The sequence below is a fragment of the Heloderma suspectum genome, chromosome 1 (genome assembly GCF_057233095.1).
Source record: "Heloderma suspectum isolate Gila_16-S chromosome 1, 16-S_ref, whole genome shotgun sequence".
Lineage (NCBI taxonomy): Eukaryota > Metazoa > Chordata > Lepidosauria > Squamata > Helodermatidae > Heloderma > Heloderma suspectum.
This window is the reverse complement of record NC_139458.1, coordinates 378,911,011-378,930,371: the sequence shown is the minus strand read 5'-3', so window position 1 is coordinate 378,930,371 and position 19,361 is coordinate 378,911,011. Positions and strand designations below refer to the sequence as shown.

Sequence of the window (19,361 nt, the reverse complement as noted above, 5' to 3'; positions counted from 1 at the left end):
TCTCTCATTCGCTGAGCCACACCTACCAAATTGATAACTATTTTCATGATGAAATTGGCTTTGGCCTGTGAGCAGCACATGAAGCAAGAAAATCCAGGTTTTAGGTAGTGCATACTCCACTTTCCTTGTTTTGTGTGCCACTGACGGACCAAAGCCGATTTCAGGAAAAAATGGAGAAAAGCTGAAAATGCTTCTCTATGTGTTTCCATGAAGACTGGGGCTGCATTTCCACCAGTGATTTACTCCAACCTGGCTGCGCGGTGAGGTCTCTGTGTTTCCATGACATTGTGGCCATTCAGCACCAGCTCCACATTTTATCGTTGAAAAACCACTTCTGAGACTGCTTATAGTCCGACTTTTCCAGCTTACCGCAGCTCCATTACTGACCTGTTTCCACATAGTCCTGCCCATGGGAGGTGCAGCCCAGCCTTTGTGGGTGTGTCGCTCTGGCCTCAGTGACCCAACCCTTTCTCTCCCTCTTTTCCGGAAGTTTCATTGCCATTTTGAAGCAGGATGCGGAGGGATCAAGTGATAAAACATCATTGAAAATAAACACTAGAACACAGCCCAAAGGGGTGTTTTCTCCCATTGTGCTGAATAAGGCTTATCCTCTCAATGACCACAGAAATAACAGAGAAGCCCCTCAATTGACACTGCACATATCAAAGCCCTCAAATTAAGTGTGATCCGGAGGCTTAGGACCATTGCCTTAGGGTGTAAATCCTTCACAGCTTCCAAATAGAGATCCTGTGTGTTAAAATGGGGGCTGGTTTTGGTCTCTTTCCCACAACAGACCTATTACCATCTCCTCAGAAGTAACTCCCATTGAGGTGGATGAGGCCAAGATTCCCCCTCAATTGAAATGGCACACATTAAAGCTCAATTCTTTCAATGCGTTTAAGCCTCTGAGGAATTGCCTCAGGAAGAAAGTATATTGCAGCTTCATTATAGCTATCCTGCTGGTTACAATGGGGGTTGGATTCCGTCTTTGTCTTTACTACTCTCTTTCCCACAACAAACCCATTAGTGTTTCCTCAGAAGTAACTCCTATTGTGCTGAACAAGGCTTGCCTTTGAATGCCACATCAGAACGTACAGAGATTCCCCCTCAATTGAAATGGCACACTTTTAAGCCCAATTCCTTAAATGCGATTAAGCACAATCTTGAGGCTTCGGTCCATTGCCTTAGGATGTGACTCATTCATAGCTTCCCTATAGAGATCCTGTGCATTAAAAGGGGGACTGGTTTCGCTCTCTTTCCCACAACAAACCCATTACTGTCTTGTGAGAAGTAACTCCCATTGTGGTCAATGAGGTCCTCTGGGTTAAAATGGGGGCTACTTTCCCTCTTTGTGTTCTCCCCCCCTTTCCCAGCACAAGTATATGTGTGTCTACTCAGAAGTAACTCCCACTGTGCTCAATGAGGCTTGCTCCTGAAATACAGGTGGATATGGGCTTTCAGGGGAAAGGGGAGGAGGGGAGGTTGTCTTCTCAGGAAAGCTGATCCCTTTTTAAAAATCCTGTACTCCTCTATTAGTGTCTCATTCTGTTGTCCTGGAAACACGCAGAGGAGGCGGGAACACTGATGAGGTAATCAGACCCAACCCAGGCTCCTTTCGATTAGAGCTCAGTGGAAACAGCACAGAGGCCCCCCCCCCCCCCCCCGCGATGATAAGCAGGGACTTTAGGAACTGTCGAAACAGGAAAAGGAGAAGATGCGATTGGGGAAACATCGCAACAAAGTTGCAAGCCAGTTGAAGCTGATAGTGTGGAAACACACCCCAGCTCTAAGACTTGAGACTTTAAATTTTGCAGCTCATTCGATGTTTGAATCTACCAGTACCTGCAGTCTTTGCACGAAGTTCTGTCTTTTTCATAAAGCACCAATGCAAACCAAACCGCTAACATTTCTTGAATAATGGATAAGGCCGAGTAGTTTTTAGTACCTTGGCTGTGAAGGGAGCTGGAAACACTAATGAGTGAAACGAACACTTAAAATAATATACCGTAACATAGTTCCCCAAACATGTATGTGCTAAGTTATACAAGATTCACATGGTGAATGAGACAAAGTGATTGCACAAAAAAAGCCTCTTGCGCATACGCCCTAGTTTTGTCCAGCGCTGTAATCCATCTCAATCCATCTTTTCTAGTTGGCCTTTAGCACAACCTCTTTGTCTCTGTATCCTAGTATAATGAAACCAAAGTATGTGCAACTAAAATAAATGCAGATTCTTCTCCTGCTCATCCCTGCCTTCATATCTGAGAGTGTGTTAGGAAAGTTCACAATTAAGCCATCATGAGTAGCATTGGAGGAGGCCAATAAAAGTCAATGGGCATTTCACATCTCAGATTACAGGATTGGCCAGAGGAGGCTCCCGGCAAACTCAGACAGACATTTTCGTACAGGTTGCAGTTTTAGAGGGCTCTTTTCACAACACTAAAACTACAGAGCCTGGAAAATTAATCAACCAAGTTCTGTGCTTTCTTCCAGTGCTGTGTTTTTCACATTCTGTCACCATTCCAGCTGGCTAGCACAAGTCTCTCTCTGTGTTAGTTTACCATGAAAAAATGGGGGCAAGAGTGGGGACAAACCCTGGTCATTGTTTTGCAAAGATCAGTACAAGGAGCTTATCGAGGGATGGCTGAAACCTAACACAGCCAGTTGCAGTATCTCCTTAACATGTCGTATTGATCTTTGGGAAAAATAAAAGCAAGAGGATGTGATGCAAAACCAAGTCCTCTTCTATGAATCCTCCTTTCATGTGCTGGCTGTCTCCCTAGATATCTGCTGTGGGACCAGTGTTTAAGCTGTACATCCCTCCACCTATGCTCAATCTGTGCATTTGTAAATAAACAGAAATATTACAAAACACCAATAAGCCTCCAGCGACCTCCTTCCCAAGGAAACCAAACCTGGGTAGCTGCTGCACCCAGGCACTCAGAGAAGTGGGGTATGCATAGCAAGCGCAGGGTGATTGTAACATATGCTTGTTATGTTAATGTATATGCTTGCATTGTTAGGTGTAACCCAGGTAAGTGAGGGTTAAAAGAACATTGATTCTGAGGTTTTAAAAGGAGGGAGCTGGCAGTTGATCAGATAGGTCCTTAGGGATCGAAGAAGCTACATCTAGTCAGTGGAGTTTTGGGAACAAGGATTTAGGGCGGGTAAAGTAGGTAGGTTAGGACTAAGTATAGATTTAGTAATAATAGTATATATGATTCTTTTTGTGTTTAATACATTCTATTTGTTTTTAATACAAAATACCATGTGGTTATTTGGCTTACTGTGCTACCGTTAGAAAATCTGTTTCCTTGTTACTGTGAACTTCTTCTCGTGGAGTTTTTATCCTGCTTTTGGGACTGCTCACTCACAGTAGTTTGTGGGCCCTTTAGATGATACAATCAACCTCCAGGGCCTCTCCGGCACTAAGGGCACAATCCTATCAGGATAGGTGGCTGTTTCTCCAATGCAGGGCAGGAGCAGTGCGGAGGGGATCTTCTCCTCCGCCCTTCAACTACCCTGCATTTGCAGCTAGACAGCCTGTTTTAGCTGTCTAGCTGTGGGAAGTCGGAGTGGGGTGGGTGGGTGGAGGCTGGATGATGCATAGGCAGCATCAGAAAGGCACTTCTGCCTGCCCTGCCCCCAGGGATGCCCCATTTTTGCTGCTCCACTGGTGTTACGACCATGGAGCGTGGGAAGGAGTGGAAGTCAGTTCTCAGGGAACCAACCTATCCAATGGCTGTCTAGCCGCTGACGAGCGGCCATAGGATTGCGCCTTAAATGACCTTTATTCCAATTTTTTAAAAGATCGGAGATAATGAGCTATCGAATTACAGTGCTTGATTTCCACTTGAGTTCTCTCCATGAAAAGAGGAAAACTCACAATTAGAGGAACTAGACTAATGAAACATATGGAAGCCTCAGATAAGGGGGAAATGGAAGGGGAAAAGGGGGAGGGGGGAAAGGACAGAGAGTAAAAGGGTTGAATCGTTGTGTGTCAGTGAGGACAACTGACCAAAGTGGAAGCAGATGTCCTGAGGGGGTTTTCTTCTCAGTTTCATCAGGTGGAAGCTGGAGAAGGTAGGACCCAGGGCAGGAATGTCACAGTGACAAACATTTTAGCTTCACAACATCTGTGTGAGGTAGCTTCAGCTGAGACACAGTGATTGACTGAAGGTTACTGTGTAAGCTTCATGGCTGGATTTCTCACATTCGTACTTGACTAGACAGAAAAAAAATCTCCCTTTGCATTGAAAGCTAGCAGGTCAATGAGAAAAGTTATGCTAGAACTCCTCATCCAAACATGCTACCTTCCCACAGGGAGAGAGAACCTAGGGACATGGCAGAAGATTTTGACCATGTGATCCCTGCATTCCATAGTGCAGAGGTGGCAAACCTTAGGACAACTCTAGCCTGCCTGGAGTCCTAATATGGCTCCCTGGGATTCCCCACACACCCCCTTCCCCCAGACCCTGCCAATCTTTTTGTCATTTCTCAGCTTTTGCAGGTTCCCCCTCCCCCAAATCTAAAATGTTAAAATGCCCCTCCTAAGGCTTAGTTACTGGCAGGAGAAGCTTCAAGCGAATATATGCAGGCATTTTGGCTAGTTTTGGCCCCACTCATTTTACATTCACCACCCCTCCCCCTAGAATCCTCCCCCGCACAACATCTCCAAAATCGAATTTGGCCCTTTGGCTGAAAGAGGTTCAACACTGTCATGCCCCATCTGGAGGAGTCCTCCTCAGAGAAGGAGCTAGAGGCCCCAGAAGCCCAAGGCACCCCAGACCAGGGACTGCCCCATGGGAGCCCGAGCCCTTGCGGGGAGTGGTTGCAGGGCCATCCCTGTCAGGAGAAAGGGACTGGCTGAGCCACCCCCTGATCCCCGGGAGCATCATCGACTCAAGCAACAGGCTAGTAGGGCTCCTGTGAGAAGGAGTGTTTGCCTCCAGAAAATGGTGTCCGCAGGAGAAAGGGACTCCTCAGGAGTAGGCACTGGAAAGGGAGCTGATTGCTGCAGCTGAGCTTTGGGCGGGGCCCAGCAGGCTTTGGGCTTAAAAGCCTTCACTAGAAACCCAACCAGCGTTAGAACAGCTCGGTCTATCCCAGTTTTGCTGTGCACATTGCTGCCTGAACTGTGTCCTGATTGATGCTGTTTCCTGAGCTTTTGGACTGCCTAACCACCCTGCTTCTGGATTGTGTAATGTACCTGACTGATTTACTCTGACCTCTTGCTTGTTACATTGACCACTCCTGCTGCTGGCTGATCCTCTTGTCTGACTACTTACAGTCTATGTTCTGACTTCTGCCTGGATTTTTTCGACCACCCCTGTTGTGGACTGAACTGCATTGGGCTTGAAGGTTTCCTGACTTCACTGCAGTCAGAATTTGCTCGTCAAAGCAGGATAGATGCCCCCACCATAGCGGTACAACCATAAATGATACTGTAGGTGCTGTACCATGTACGTTTCCTGACTGTGTAGCTCTTGTATTCAGATCAGTGATCTAGCACCATGAAGGAGTCACAAAAGAGAGATCTTGTGTGACACTGAACTTTAAGGGGGAAGTGTGGTGGCTGAACGCAAGCCTCCTGCATGAGCCCCATTTCCTCAACTCCTGCAAGTGGCACCCAATGAATTGGACTGGGGCAAGGAAATATTCAGTACAATATCATCACGGGATGCACTGCTATCGCTAGATGCTAGGGGGGAGACCTGTGTGAGAGATGAGTCAGCAGCAGCCAAGAATCCCCCAGAACGTCTGGGTAGGCAGTCAGGGTTTCGCAGGTATTTATAGCAAGCCACACTTTAAATTACTGAATTAAATTCTGGAGATGTTTTTCGCTCAGTGTATCGGCTATTATTACTCGATATAAAATCAACATTCCTGTAGGCTTTAGAAGATATGGCACTTCTTCTGGTTTCCTTTCAGAACAGCTACACAGCGCAGTCCTATACATGTCTACTCAGACATTAAGATCAATATGACTTACTCCCAGGTGAGTATAGGATTGCAGCCTAAGACTTGGTTTCTTGTTCTTCCAAATAACTCATTTATGTACACTTACCTGGGAGTAAGTCTCACTGAACTCAATGTGAGACTTACTTTTGAGGAGACATACATAGGATTTCACTATTAATGCCTGCAAACATTTAAGGGAGCAATCTTCTGCAGGTAGGTGGCCGCCTCCAAACTTGGAGGTGGCCACCTATCCAATGCAGGGCAGGAGAAGCACAGAGGGGATCGTTCCCTCCATGCTCCTCCTGCCCTGCATTTTCGGCTAGACAGCTGCATTCGGCTGTCTAGCCACGGGATGGTGGAGTGGGGCAGGAGGCTGCCAAACAACACATTGGATGTGTTGTACTGGCATTTCCGCCCTCCCTGGCCCAGAACGCCATTTTGGCTGCTCCGCGCTCCTCTTGCAAGCGCAGAGCATGGGGCTTCTCCATGCTGCCTGCGAAGTAGCACAGAAGTGGGTGAAGGTCACTTTTCCAAAACCAACCTCAGAACACGGGCTCCAAGGTTGGTTCCTGGAAAACAAGATATCCTATGGCCGTCTAGCCGCTGACTAGCAGCCATAGGATTGCTCCCTTAGAGACTTTAAAGGAGTATCTAGCGGTAATGACTGAAATAACAATGATCCTGTTATGCACATTTTTTTTTATCACTTTCTTCTGGCCAAACTATATTAAATGTAATCCTGATAAGGAAGGAAAACGTTAACTCCTCCTTTAGATGGATTTCTTGGAGTAGATAAGTGTAGTAATATTTCTGAAATCCTAATATGGATCAGTATTGTTTTTCAGCTGAAATATCATGGTCTGCTGTTGCTTCTAAATCACAAGATCTGTGTTTAATTTACACATTATAATACGAACAGGTGCTTAGATCCTTTGTTATAACAGAAGATATCCAACAATTGTCCTCTCGCAGTTTTAAAACTCAGGTTCTAAGGCATGTTCAGTGTAGTAAAAGGCCATGTGGAATACAAATGATTTATCTTCATTTAAAAAATACAATTATTTCAAACAGTGCTTGGTCCACAGGGCAGACATTTAACACATTTTAAAAGCTGTTGACTAATGTCCCAGGCTCTGTGCTAAACATCTTCCTGCTTTGCATCAACTTATTTTAAAAAAAAGTCTAGCGAAGTTACAACTCTAATTTTTAGTATTCAGGGCAGCAACCCTAAGGATATACCTACTTGGAATGAAGTCTCATTAACAGTGAAATCCTATACATGTCTATTCAGAAATAAAACCCACTGAATTCAATGGAGTTTATTCTCAGATAAGTTGAACTAGGGATTGTAGTCTAAATTAGGCTTGCTGCAATTGGGCAGTGACAGACTTCGCTTTCTCCTTGTGGTGAAAGAACAACCAGATTTCTTTATTAAAAATAGTTGTACCCCACCTTTCCATCCCAAGGCAGCTAAATTTGTCATGGTCAGGGAAATGTCATGGGCAAAACAGAATAAAAAGCTGTTGCATGTGGGCAGGTATGTGCTTTGCCCCTGAATCAGTATCTTCATTATAAAGCACAGGATTATTAATTGCAATAAAAATAAATTGAAAGAAATGAGGGGAAAAGTCTTATTTCTAGTACACGTCTTTTCTAAAAAACAGTAGATTTTATTGAGTTTTAATATACAGCTTTAATATGTTAGGGTAACCAATACAAGATCTGTGTTCAATTTACACATTACAATACAAACAGGAGCTCAGATCTTTTGTTACAACATACAAAAGATACCCAATGGTTGTCCTCTAGCAGCTTCGAAACTTGGCAAGGCAGGTTCTAAGGCATGTTAAGTGCAGTAAAAGGCCACATGGAATACAAAATGAATACAAAGGATCTCTCTCCATGAACTGTACATTATTTTAAAGAACAGTGCCTGGTCCACAGGGCAGACACTGAGCAATTTTTAAAAAGTCACTGGCCAATGTTCCAGACAAAGACGAGCATCATTTTGTGTATAGCCATGGTTAGAAAACTGCTTATATTGCAATATCTGGATCAAAGGAGGAAAAGCTTCCAAAGGAACTGTAGGCAAAGAACTGCTAAATAAAAAAGTACTATAAAATATTTTCACAACTATTAAATGCCAAATAAACCAAGCAATAGTAAAAAAAACAAAACCCACCCTTCTGTTCAAAGTAACAGCACGTTTTGCTTATTCCTGTGAATTTTATTTATGAACACACTATATACTTAATTATCTTCCATACTGGAAATGTGTCCATTTGGTCTGTTGCTTTAGTGAAAATGATGTATATTCAACCATCACCATTCACTTTTAGGAAGACTTTTTAATTGCTTGTTTTCCATGTACAGCCAACCTCTGGATTAGGAGCATCCTTAACTCAAGTTAAATACACTTCTCTCTTCCTTCTTTTCTTTATACAGTGCAGAGTATATGGGCTTGAAGTTACATGGCAGCTGCTGCTTCTCTTACTCCAGTTCACTGTCTGAGTCTGAGTCCAGGGGTGTGCAGTAGTTGGGCTTGTCTGAAGGGACATAGCCAGGGAGACACAAACATTTGTATGATCCTTCTGTGTTAATGCATTTGGCATTCTTGCAGAGAGACATCCTATTGTTCAGTTCATTGCACTCATTCACATCTGGAAGAAACAGCAAACAAAATCAGACCTGGTGCAACATTAGACATTGTTAAAGAACCAGGAAGGAGCAGTCTGTTATGACTTGCTCACTAGTCCTTTTTAGTCTGTAGAGGATAGGAAGGCTTTTAGTGTCCGCTGTCTGGTCTTCCGTCTTGCACATGACTACAATTTTTCTGAAAAAGGGGGTGGATTCTGTGCATGATGGAAGGAATGCTTGAGTAACCTAAATATAATTAACATGACCATAATTCCTCCACAAACAGGCTTACTTTATGACACTTAAATACACACATGCAATAGCACTTGTGGCAGGTAAAAAAAAATATTGATGTGATAGTTAACAGGACTATTCAGTCCAAGTAAAGTGACATCCAGGACACAGTTTTATGCATACCTAGTTGGGCACTGCATGGGCCGGGTTCACATGGTTGCCGCAGCTTAAACACCATGGCCCATTGTTGGGTTATTTGAGGGTTGTTTCCCCCTCAAAAAAGCCATGCTGCCCAGATCTGGATGACATGACAAGCTGTACCCATGCGGGTAATTAGGCAAATGGTGCCTGGTGTGTGCCACAGCTTAAACAAGCCACCGTGGCCTGCTTAAGTCATGCTAATGATGCGAACTGGCTCCATGTCCCCAATCCAGGAGCACAAATAGGACTTCTCTACACCAGGGTTTTATCCCACACCTTTGGGCAGGGGTTGCTTCTGGATTCTTTGCAGGATTAAGAACGGCTCCTTTACATGTGCTTTTGTCCAGGGATTTCTTTTCTCTGCATGTTCTATATGTTTCATTATACAGCCATTAGATGGCGCTGTGGTAAAGTGAAATCATGGAAGTACACATAGCTGTTACGGCGCATTTATTTATTTACAATATTTATATACCGCTCCTCATCAGAAGATTTCGGAGCGGTGAACAGCATGATAAAAGAATAAAACAATGGTTAAAAGAGTTAAAACATTTTTTTAAAAAAGACAAACCCCAACAAACTGGAGTTTAACAAACCACGCCTGGTCATGCAAGGAAGGCCTCTTGAAAGAACATCTTCAGGAGGCGCTGGAAGGAACACAATGTTGGCGCCTGCCTGACCTCTAAAGGTAGGGAATTCCACAGGAAGGGGGTCACCACACTGAAGGCTCATTTCCTGGTGGACTCCAACTGGGCCATGGGTTCATGTGGAACCACCAGGAACATGCCCTCTGATGACCTCAGTGACTGGGCAGGTTGGTAAGGAAGGAGGCGCTCTCTCGGGTATCCTGGTCCCAAGTTGTTTAGGGCTTTGTACACTAGTACTAATACCTTAAACCTGGCCCGGTAGCAAATAGGGAGCCAGTGCAGTTCCCTCAGCAAAGGAGTTACATGCTGAAATGGGGCAGCTCCTGACAACTAAGCTGCTGCATTCTGCACTAGCTCCAGCTTCTGGACCAGCCTTAAGGGCAGCCCCACATAGAGCACATTGCAGTAATCCAGTCTTGAGGTTACTAATGCCTGTACCACCATGGTCAAGCTATCCCTGTCCAGGAGAGGCCGTAGCTGGTGAACCAGCTGAAGCTGGTAAAAGCCACTCTGAGCCGCCATGGCCAGTTGGGCCTCCAGCGACAATGATGGATCTAGGAGTACCCCCAGACTATGGACCTGATCTTTCAGAGGGAGTGCAACCCTATCCAGAACAGGCAACAAGCCTATCTCCTGGACCTGGGAACCACTCACCCACAGGTCTTCCGTCTTGCCAGGATTCAGCTTCAGTTTATTGGCCCTCATCCAGCCCATTACTGAGTCTAGGCACTGATTCAGGACTTGCACAGCCTCTCCTGATTCAGATGTTGCAGGGAGATAGAGCTGCGTGTCATCAGCATACTGATGGCATCTAGCTCCAAATCCCCTCAAGACCGCTTCCAGTGGCTTCATATAGATGTTAAACAACACTGGGGAAAAGATGGTACCCTGCGGCACCCCATAACTCAATTGCCAAGGGGCTGAGGAATAGTCACCCAACGTTACTCTCTGAAATTAGTCCCGTAGGTAGGACCGGAACCACTGTAGCACAGTGCCTCCAATACCCATCCCACAGAGTTGATCCAGGAGGATACCATGGTCGATGGTATCAAAAGCCGACGAGAGATCGAGCAGAATTAACAGGCTTGCACTCCCCCCGTCCCTCTCTCGATAAACGTCATCCATCAGGGCAACCAAGGCTGATTCAGTCCCGCTTTAAAAGAAAAAGCCACACTTTCCCTGATCTTAAAAAACAAGAACAACAGAATGAAGATTATAAAGCATGGGAGAGGCCCTGGAGATTGACGATGTTGCGCAAAGGACCCACAAACTTCTGTGAGTGACCAATCATGAGCACGCCGTTAAAACGTTGCATAGAAATGCCCAAAGAGGCCCTTGTTTTCTCTGCTAATTCCTGCGCACGCTACGGGAAGTCAACAAGATGGGCTCCACATCCTGCACTAGTTCCACATCAGTTCAAGGCAGCCACGCAAATTGTGCGGCAAATCCATGGCACATGGACTATTCTGCAATCCGTATTCAAAAGGGCGGGAGCTACATGATAGTACATTGTTTGCACGGCTCCCATTAATTTCAACAAAGCATATGCAAGAGAACTTCCCAGTGGAATGTACCCCTGGACCCTGGGGTTCAAAAATACTTAACACATCTGACACCCAAATTCAGAAATGCCTGGTCGTTCTCTATGTTTGCATGTGGGGGCATGTGTCCACCTGAGGGAGGCAGTGGGGGGAGCATTGGGGGCCAGAATATACAGAGCCTGGGCGGCAGGCACCGGCGGAGCGCTAGGGGGAGGCCGTGTCAGGTAAGGGGAACAAGGGAGAGATGTTGTAATATCTGTCCCCTGCTCTAGGCCTGTCCAGAGCCAAAGGATGGCTGGGGGAGGCATGCCTCCATCTTCTGGCCTTCGTCTGCTGCTCTGCAATGCCAGGTCTGTTACCCACAAAACATCCCTCATCCATAACATGATCCAGGATGAGGGTGCAGACCTGGCATGTATTATGGAGACCTGGCTGGATGAGGCTGCTGCTCCAACTCTTGCGGTCATGTGTCCAGCTGGATTTTTGTATGCACAGCAGCCGAGGGCTGGGGATCAGGGAGTGGCTGTTATCTACTGGGAGTCCTTGGTCTTCACCAGACCCCCTCTCCAGGAGACCAAGGCTGCTGAGTGCATGTACTGGAGGTTGGGCCCGAAGGGCAGTCTGGGGATTCTGCTCGTGTACCGCCCACCCCGCTGCACGACTGACTCCCTGGCCGAGGTGCTTGAGGTGGTCTCTGACGTGCGTGTGCAGTCCCCTAACTTATTGGTGTTGGGGGACTTCAATGTACATTCAGAGGCCGTCCTCACGGGGGCACCTCAGGACTTCATGGAGACCATGGCTTCCTGGGAGCTGCACCCTATTCCAACTGGGCCCACCCATGTAGTTGGTCATGCGCTAGACCTTGTGTTTGTTTCTGAAGAAGCGGGAAGTGGTCTGGAAGTCGGGGGTATATCTACCAACCCCTTGTCATGGTCAGATCACTATCTGGTGACGTTGGACTTCTCGGTTCCACAACAGACAGCGCTGTACCAACTCCATCTGATACGGTGGCTGAGCTCCTACCTTCCCTGACCATCTGCTCCCATCGGTAGTACATGCCTTGGTCTCCTCTCGTTTTAGACCACTGTAATGCACTCTACATGGGGTTACCCTTGAAGACAGTTCGGAAGCTGCAGGTGGTACAGAACGCGGCGGCTCGCCTGATTAAAGGCAGCCGCCAGTGTGGTCACATCACCCCAGTGCTGAAGGAGTTGCACTAGTTACAGTTGTTTTCCAGGCCAAATTCAAGGTGCTAGTTTTGACCTTTAAAACCCTATACGGTTCCGGCCCAGCCTATCTCAGGGAGCACCTCCAGCCGCCTAACAAGATCAGCCTCTGATGGCCTTCTCTCTGTTCCATCAGCCAGGACAGCTAGGCTGGTGAGGACGAGGGAGAGGACCTTCTCTATGGTGGCCCTCACTCTGTGGAACTCCCTCCCTAGGGAACTCCGCCATGCCCCTCTTTAATGAGCTTCTACCACCCATTAAAAACATGGTTGTTCAGGCAGGCTTTTGGGTTGGGTTAGGGTAATTTTAGAAATATGTTTTAATGTAAAATTTTATTGTTTTAAAACAGTTTGTATTGATGTATATCGCCCAGAGTGGCCGGGTGACCGGCCAGATGGGTGATTAAGGAATTTAATAAATGAATGAATGTTTGGCAGGCTAAGCAAATGGCCTGTATGTGAAATATTGGAATACGTTCTTACCAACACATGTCATTTTGGCCATGTCCAAATGATAGCCATCAAAACAGTCACAGGTATACCCTTCCTGAACCCTTACGCAGCGTCCATTTTCACATCCATTCAGAATGCCACATTCTTCTGCTTGTAACTCCTCAAAGCTGTTCACAAAACCTGGGCAAAAAAGCACACATATTGCAGACAATTTCATTCAAGAGCTATAGGAATTTCATCCATTAAGGCCCAAAGAACCTTTTCCACCACCTTTCAGCCCAAAATAAAGACCTGCAGTGCCTGTAAGCTAATGCTTGCAATGGGGCAAACTGATTGCCGCTGCAGTGCAAAGTCAGAAGCTGTGAGGTTATGCTTGTGGTACACAGATAAAAAGGTGTCCCTAACCAGTCATGTCCGACTCTAGGGTGCGGTGCTCATCCCTGTTTCTAAGCCAAAGAGCCAGCGCTGTCCGAAGACGCTTCCGTGGTCATGTGGCTGGCATGACTGAACACCGAGGTGCACGGAACGCTGTTACCTTTCCCGCCAAGGCGGTACCTATTTATCTACTTGCAATTTCTTGCTTTCGAACTGCTAGGTTGGCAGAAGCTGGGACTGAAGACGGAAGCTCACTCCGTCACGCAGCACTAGGGTCTCGAACTGCTGACCTGCTGACCTTCCAGTCTGCAGTTCAATGTTTTAAAGTGCAGTTAATAAGTATATTGAAGAAACTTGAATGTACTAAAAAGAAATAATATCGGAGCACACTTCAAGTTAAAAATTGAGTGCATGTTTAAAGGCACACCATGTTTCCCTTGCAATATGTAGCTTAAGTATAATTTAGAAAATTGTAGACAATTTCCAGAAGCAATAATTGAACAGAACTGCAGATGGCAGTGAAGTACAATCAATGAACATCTGGGGGGAAAACCTGAAAGCAACACATCATTAGAATGGCTGAACAAAGATGGAATAATTCAATGGCATTATTTTGCTGTCTGGAAAGAGATAATTTTTGAAGAGAGCTTTGGCTATTGGGCAGTATAGAAATGAAATAAATAAGAGAGCTATCTTTCCCAAAATGACAGTGATTTCTAGGGCACCTGTAAAGATAATCCTATTAATTTCCAGGGAGAAGACAATATTTCGGGGGTTATAAGTCTTGTCTAATAAGACAGAGAAAGAAAAGCTTTTTAAGATACACAAATCCATTATGGAAATATGCATCTGACTGGTATAGTAAATATATAATCATTTCCATGCTACAGTACTCCACAGGATTAATATATCTGAGAATGTAATTATTCTTCTAGGTATGTGTGAATTTCTTTTCAGCATGACAAAATGCAGCAAAGTATAAAAGAGGGATACAAAAAATGAATTTTAGTGAATGGTGCTGATTTAAGGCAATATAATAAGACCATTCCCAACTGTCACAATACTGGAAAAGAATGTGCCTGTTCATTTAGATTGTAAGCTTGTGCTGCGCTGTTGTACAAGATGCTCTTGATGAAAACGCTGCTGGATAAAGGAGAGCGGGGGCTCTTGAATGTTTCTTGTATAAATGAGAGGCATCTCTGATTCTTACTAAATACCCATATATAGCATGGCGAGACTTTTAACAAGCTAAAACTCTGGAGGTCTCCTTAGATAATGCTTGCCCCCAGGCCTACAAGGATTTGTTTCCACTTCTAAGGCATTTTGAGAACAACGCAGGATGGAAAAAGGGGTGGGGGGAGAATCTTCAGCCTACCCAGTTCTGTACAAATGTTTCAAAAAGGGCAATATATGTTGAATATCTCTGGACATTGAAGGTCTCTTCCCACACTACATGCTAACTAATGAGAATCTTAACGTAAATACTAATATAAAAGAAGACAGGTGTTCAGCAAAGCTCTGGAAGGAAGCCCAGAGAACACAACCTGTCCTGGGAAACTGTTGGAATTGAAGCTTGAACAGGTCTTGAACAGTTACCTGAAGTCTATCAGCCTATGTACTGCCACCCTGCCCTGGCCCCAGAGGGAGCTTTAGGGAGACCATGCACCAGTGGAGGCTGGTGGCTCTGATGTCAGTGGGGCAATGAATCTGCTCTGGGTTTCAGTCAGAACTCTAAAGGAGCTATCCAAGGAGCTCTCCTTTAGATTTCTGATCGGTTCTTATTGAAACGCAGAGCAGATTCATTGCCCCACGGACAAGGGAGCCACCGGCCTCCACTGGATCCACCCCAGCATGGTCTTTTTACATCTAGGTAATCTCCATGTCCCTTCCCTAAGGGCATCTGGCCTGGCTGGCTTACTACAAGGCTCTGCTCCTCCTTGCTGGCTATTGACCACTTCCTGCCTGCCCTCTCTCTGCGCTACAAGCAACAGCCACCAGGTATGACACAGGATCCCCCCCGTTATATTTGCACGCCTCTGCCCACAACGATATGTGCTCTCTCTCTCTTCAAAATGTGTACAAGAAGGCTTATGAATATCAGAGACAATACAGGCAAGCAGTGGCTGGAGCCAGGCTCCCCAACCTTTTTGGAGCTGTGGGCACATTTGGAATATTAAGCCATGAGTCCACCTAGCCTAGTGCTCTATTCCGAGTTGGAGCAGTTCTCCATAGCCTTTCTCCAGGCCCTGCAACCTGAGATTCTTTTAACTAAGCTGTCAGCAATTGCACCTGGAACCTTATACATTCAAAGCATGTGCTCAGCCACTGAACAATGATGCCACTCCCACCCACGTGAACCCACATGCCCATAGGCAAAACGTAAAGAAAAGCACTACAACTAAATAGCCTTGTGATTCTAGCAGGTAATGTATTTCCCCCACAACAAATTCTCTTTTGCCCCCGTGATTACACCAGCATTTCTTCCCATGGTTTACACAGTGTTTTGCAAATTTTCCACAACATTACCATTTAGCGATAGTTCAGCTCAGAGAACTGTTCTGCTTAACTAAAATCATATGACACTGAAATGGTTGGACCTTATACAACTTTGTGTAAGTCAACTGAGTTTGTTCAGCATTCAGCAGAGATGAAATCATTTTAGGTTGGCTTCTGCTGAAGGGAATGAAATATATGAAAGACTTTACTACTCCTCTTGTCCTGCTCAAAGTTATTTATTTTTCTTTTGTTTCCCTTTATGTGATATGACATGTTAACAAAATGTAACAGGAAAGAGACACAATGAAACAGGGAGATAATAAGCAAAACACAGCTGGAATGGCCACTTTTGTTGTTGTTTATCACTGCTTATTTCAGCCTGACTGAAGGTTTGCAGCATACAGACACCACTTCTTCAAACTTTAAAACATTTCCTTGATATAATACTTTTTAGTATTTGCACTTTTTGTGGTGATATCTCTGTAAAATTAATTGACAGGGAAAACAACAGTGAAAAGTAGTTGGCAAGAGGCATTTCGGATCTTTCTATCTTTGGCATCCAGTCTTTCCTCCTGGTTATTTTTCACTTCCTCTTGCATCGTTCATGTATAGGCACAGCATCACTGAAGGGCTGTATTGGCAGACTCTTGAGCAGCAAGCGGAGAACATGCCATGTGTATCCACAACAAGGGTGAATAAACAACAGGGTTTCTCAGCGCCCAGATACACTAGTTCCTAACTGGCAGGGCGTGCCAGGGTTTCTACTTCTTGCTAAGTGCCTTGCGGGGAAAAAGAAGCAATGTTCCTCTTCCTGATCATGGCAGTTCCTTCCACAGTCAAGCCCAATGTTATAAATGGAAGAGAACTCATGAAGTTGTGGCCAGGTAGAAGAATCTACTTCCCTAAGTAGATCCCAGTGGGGCAGGTTTACTCATAGCCCTAAGCAGCAGAGAAGTTCAGATTATTTTCTGTCTAGCCAAGCTGGGGACTAGTCAGAAATGTATTATCTGAAAGGTGGATTTAAAATGTCTTAGAAGGTGGTTTTGGAATTGTCCCCCCGCCCCCCTTGGATGAATACAGTGCCGTTTCTATCAGCATGGAATGACGTGCTGGAACAGGCCAGTGATACACCTACAAATTCTCATCCTGTCTTCAGGGCCAGAATCCCTTTTCAGATGCCTCACAAAGCTCCTCCAAGAAAAGAAAAGTCAGATATAGAATTTTCTATCTTTGAACACAGAGATTCTTTTTCTGGCTCCAGTGGCTTGAAATTACTGCTGGATCTCTTCTGTATGAATGCATCTAAACATTTTATCAAAAGACTGTGCGTGCTGCTGACTTTTACTACATTCTGTACCCATGAATTCAAGAGGTTAACTGTGCATTATGTGAAGAAGTTTATTTCCAAGTATGCTGCCTCTATTTTGAGAGCGACTTATTCTCTCACTCTTTCCACAACACTCATAATTGTATGTATGTGCCAGGCAGGGCAGTGTTCCTTGGGGCAAGCATCCCAAGAATGGTTAACTTAATCTCTGTATCCACCCAATGAGTCAACATTCTAGACTAGGGTATCAGACTCAAATGGCTCAGACAGCCAAACATCCCATGCAGCAGAGGCCCAGGAGACACACCTAAACGGCGTCATGGAAAAGTTGCCAGTTTTGATGCAGAAGGGCAGGACTCATGGTTAACTTCCAAAAATGTCTCCCACTATCTGATGCCATCCTTCCCTACCTTACCTCCCCAAATCAATTTTACCAATACCATTCCTGCACCCAACCACGTACGAAGTCTGAGCCTCCCTGCTGATCCCAGTTCCCTTAGATCTAGGTATTCTTCCCATGTGCATTTGCTTTCTCTCCAATTCTACTGGCCACCACCCATTTTACACCTTATCTTGAGCTGAAAATATAGCAAATTCAACTTGACTTCTATGGTGATTTTAAAAACACATTCCTTTAGTATCTTATGCTTTATGTTCTAAACTAGCCTTCCCTAACCTGGTGCCCTCCAGATGTTGTGGACTGTAACATCCCAGGGTTCCTGACCAGTGGCCATGGTTGAGTGGAGCTGATGGGGAGTTGTAGACCAAAACATCTTGAGGGCACCAGGTTAGGGAAGGCTGCTCTACATGGATATTTGTCTGACAGCGGACCAAGTTCACACACGATGACTAATATGTATGCTTGCACGCGTGTGTAATGATTAAAAAGTATGCTTGCATGCAGGTGTAATTACTAAAATGTATGTTTGCACGTGTGCATACATACAACAAGTTTACCCATGGTTAGTCAGGGCCATATGGTAGAAAGTGAGTGCAGCACTGCCTCACAGCCTCTCATTGCTTCTGCTTTGCATTTGGTTTAGCGAACAACTCAGAAATTGTTCCTGGGTTGTTTGCTATGATGTGTGAACCTGGCACTCTGGGCTGTTGAAGGACAAGCAACCCAGAGTATGAACCCAATAACAAACCACGAGTTAAAACTCTGGGTTGTTTCTCCCTCAACAACCCAGAGTGGCAGGTTTGGATGTTACAGCAAACAACCCAGGAACAGGGTTGTTTTTGTAAATGGGAAACAAAGCGGAAGCAGTGTGCTCCCAACAACCCATGGATTGAACTGGGTCAAAGTGTAAGTTTGTTGTATGTACACAAACACACGTATTCACTGCATTAAAATATAATGCAGTGGGTCTAACATTGGGGTCCACCTGACTCAAACACCAGAAGCTCTGTCAGAAAACAAGTATCACAAAAATAAGAGCAAAAATGAAACGTTTTTGAAAGAAAACAGACAGTTTTGAATACACTGGCGAATCCGACATATGAATTCTCAGTTTTACGGAGTAAAAGTTGCTTACGGTCTTCCACAAAGTATGGGTCAGTTTCTGGGGTATAGTGTCCCTCCTCTACATCAACCAGTGCATCTTGTCCATATGGCCTCCGAGATCCAGGAACTGGAATGTTGCACAACTGAGCATAGTCCTCTGGAAGGGAACAAAGCAAAACAGTATTTACAACAGCAGGCATTTCTAAAGCAAGCGATCCCATGGTTGTCTCTCTCACTGATTTGGGTTTGTAACACCTAATTGTTGGAAAAACCCACATATTTTCTTTTCTTGAAGATTATGTTTGCTTAAACTTAATGCAGCCATGCCTCAATTCCCGTGATCATGAGGAGTTCCATTGCTTCAAGGCCAGAAAGGACAATTCTGATCACCTTGTCTGAATCCCTGCTTAATATTGGTTGATTAAATTCTGTTTCTTAAACTTGGGATTGGAGGCCCTCCAAAGGTAAAAGAGTGTTGGCTGGAGTTGCTGCTATCTTTATTACCTGAGCTAGGATTTTAAAAAGACAGAGGCCAAGCCAGGGCAGAACAAAATGTGACTTGCTTCGCCACATCTTAATAGGATCTTAAGTTGAGCAAATTAGGCTTTTGCGCCATTTGTCAGGCAAGCCCCTCGCTATTAAAAATATAAGCAAGCACATTGTTGGTCCTTGGGATCCTTAATGGGTCCACTGTGCAACTGTTATGTGGCTCTTTTACATCACAGTATTTTGCTTCAAGGTATGTGAAGCAAAAAAAAGT

General features: G+C 45.0%; 1 protein-coding gene across 15 annotated transcripts in view; it reads right to left on the bottom strand.

Annotated features, from left to right (window-relative positions):
- Window positions 1–7,598: 7,598 nt before the first annotated feature.
- The window catches only part of LTBP1 (latent transforming growth factor beta binding protein 1), a 269,829-nt gene continuing 258,066 nt past the window's right edge, over window positions 7,599–19,361 (bottom strand). For 14 of the 15 annotated variants that reach the window (XM_084828394.1, XM_084828396.1, XM_084828395.1 and 11 more), the window contains 3 exons: window positions 18,633–18,758; window positions 12,930–13,079; window positions 7,599–8,621 (listed from right to left, as the gene is read on the bottom strand). In XM_084828394.1, coding sequence (XP_084684520.1) covers window positions 8,452–8,621; window positions 12,930–13,079; window positions 18,633–18,758 — 446 coding nt within the window. In that variant the 3' untranslated portion in view covers window positions 7,599–8,451. The remainder of the gene's footprint in view (window positions 8,622–12,929; window positions 13,080–18,632; window positions 18,759–19,361) is intronic. The other variant, XM_084828401.1, reaches the window with a different exon arrangement.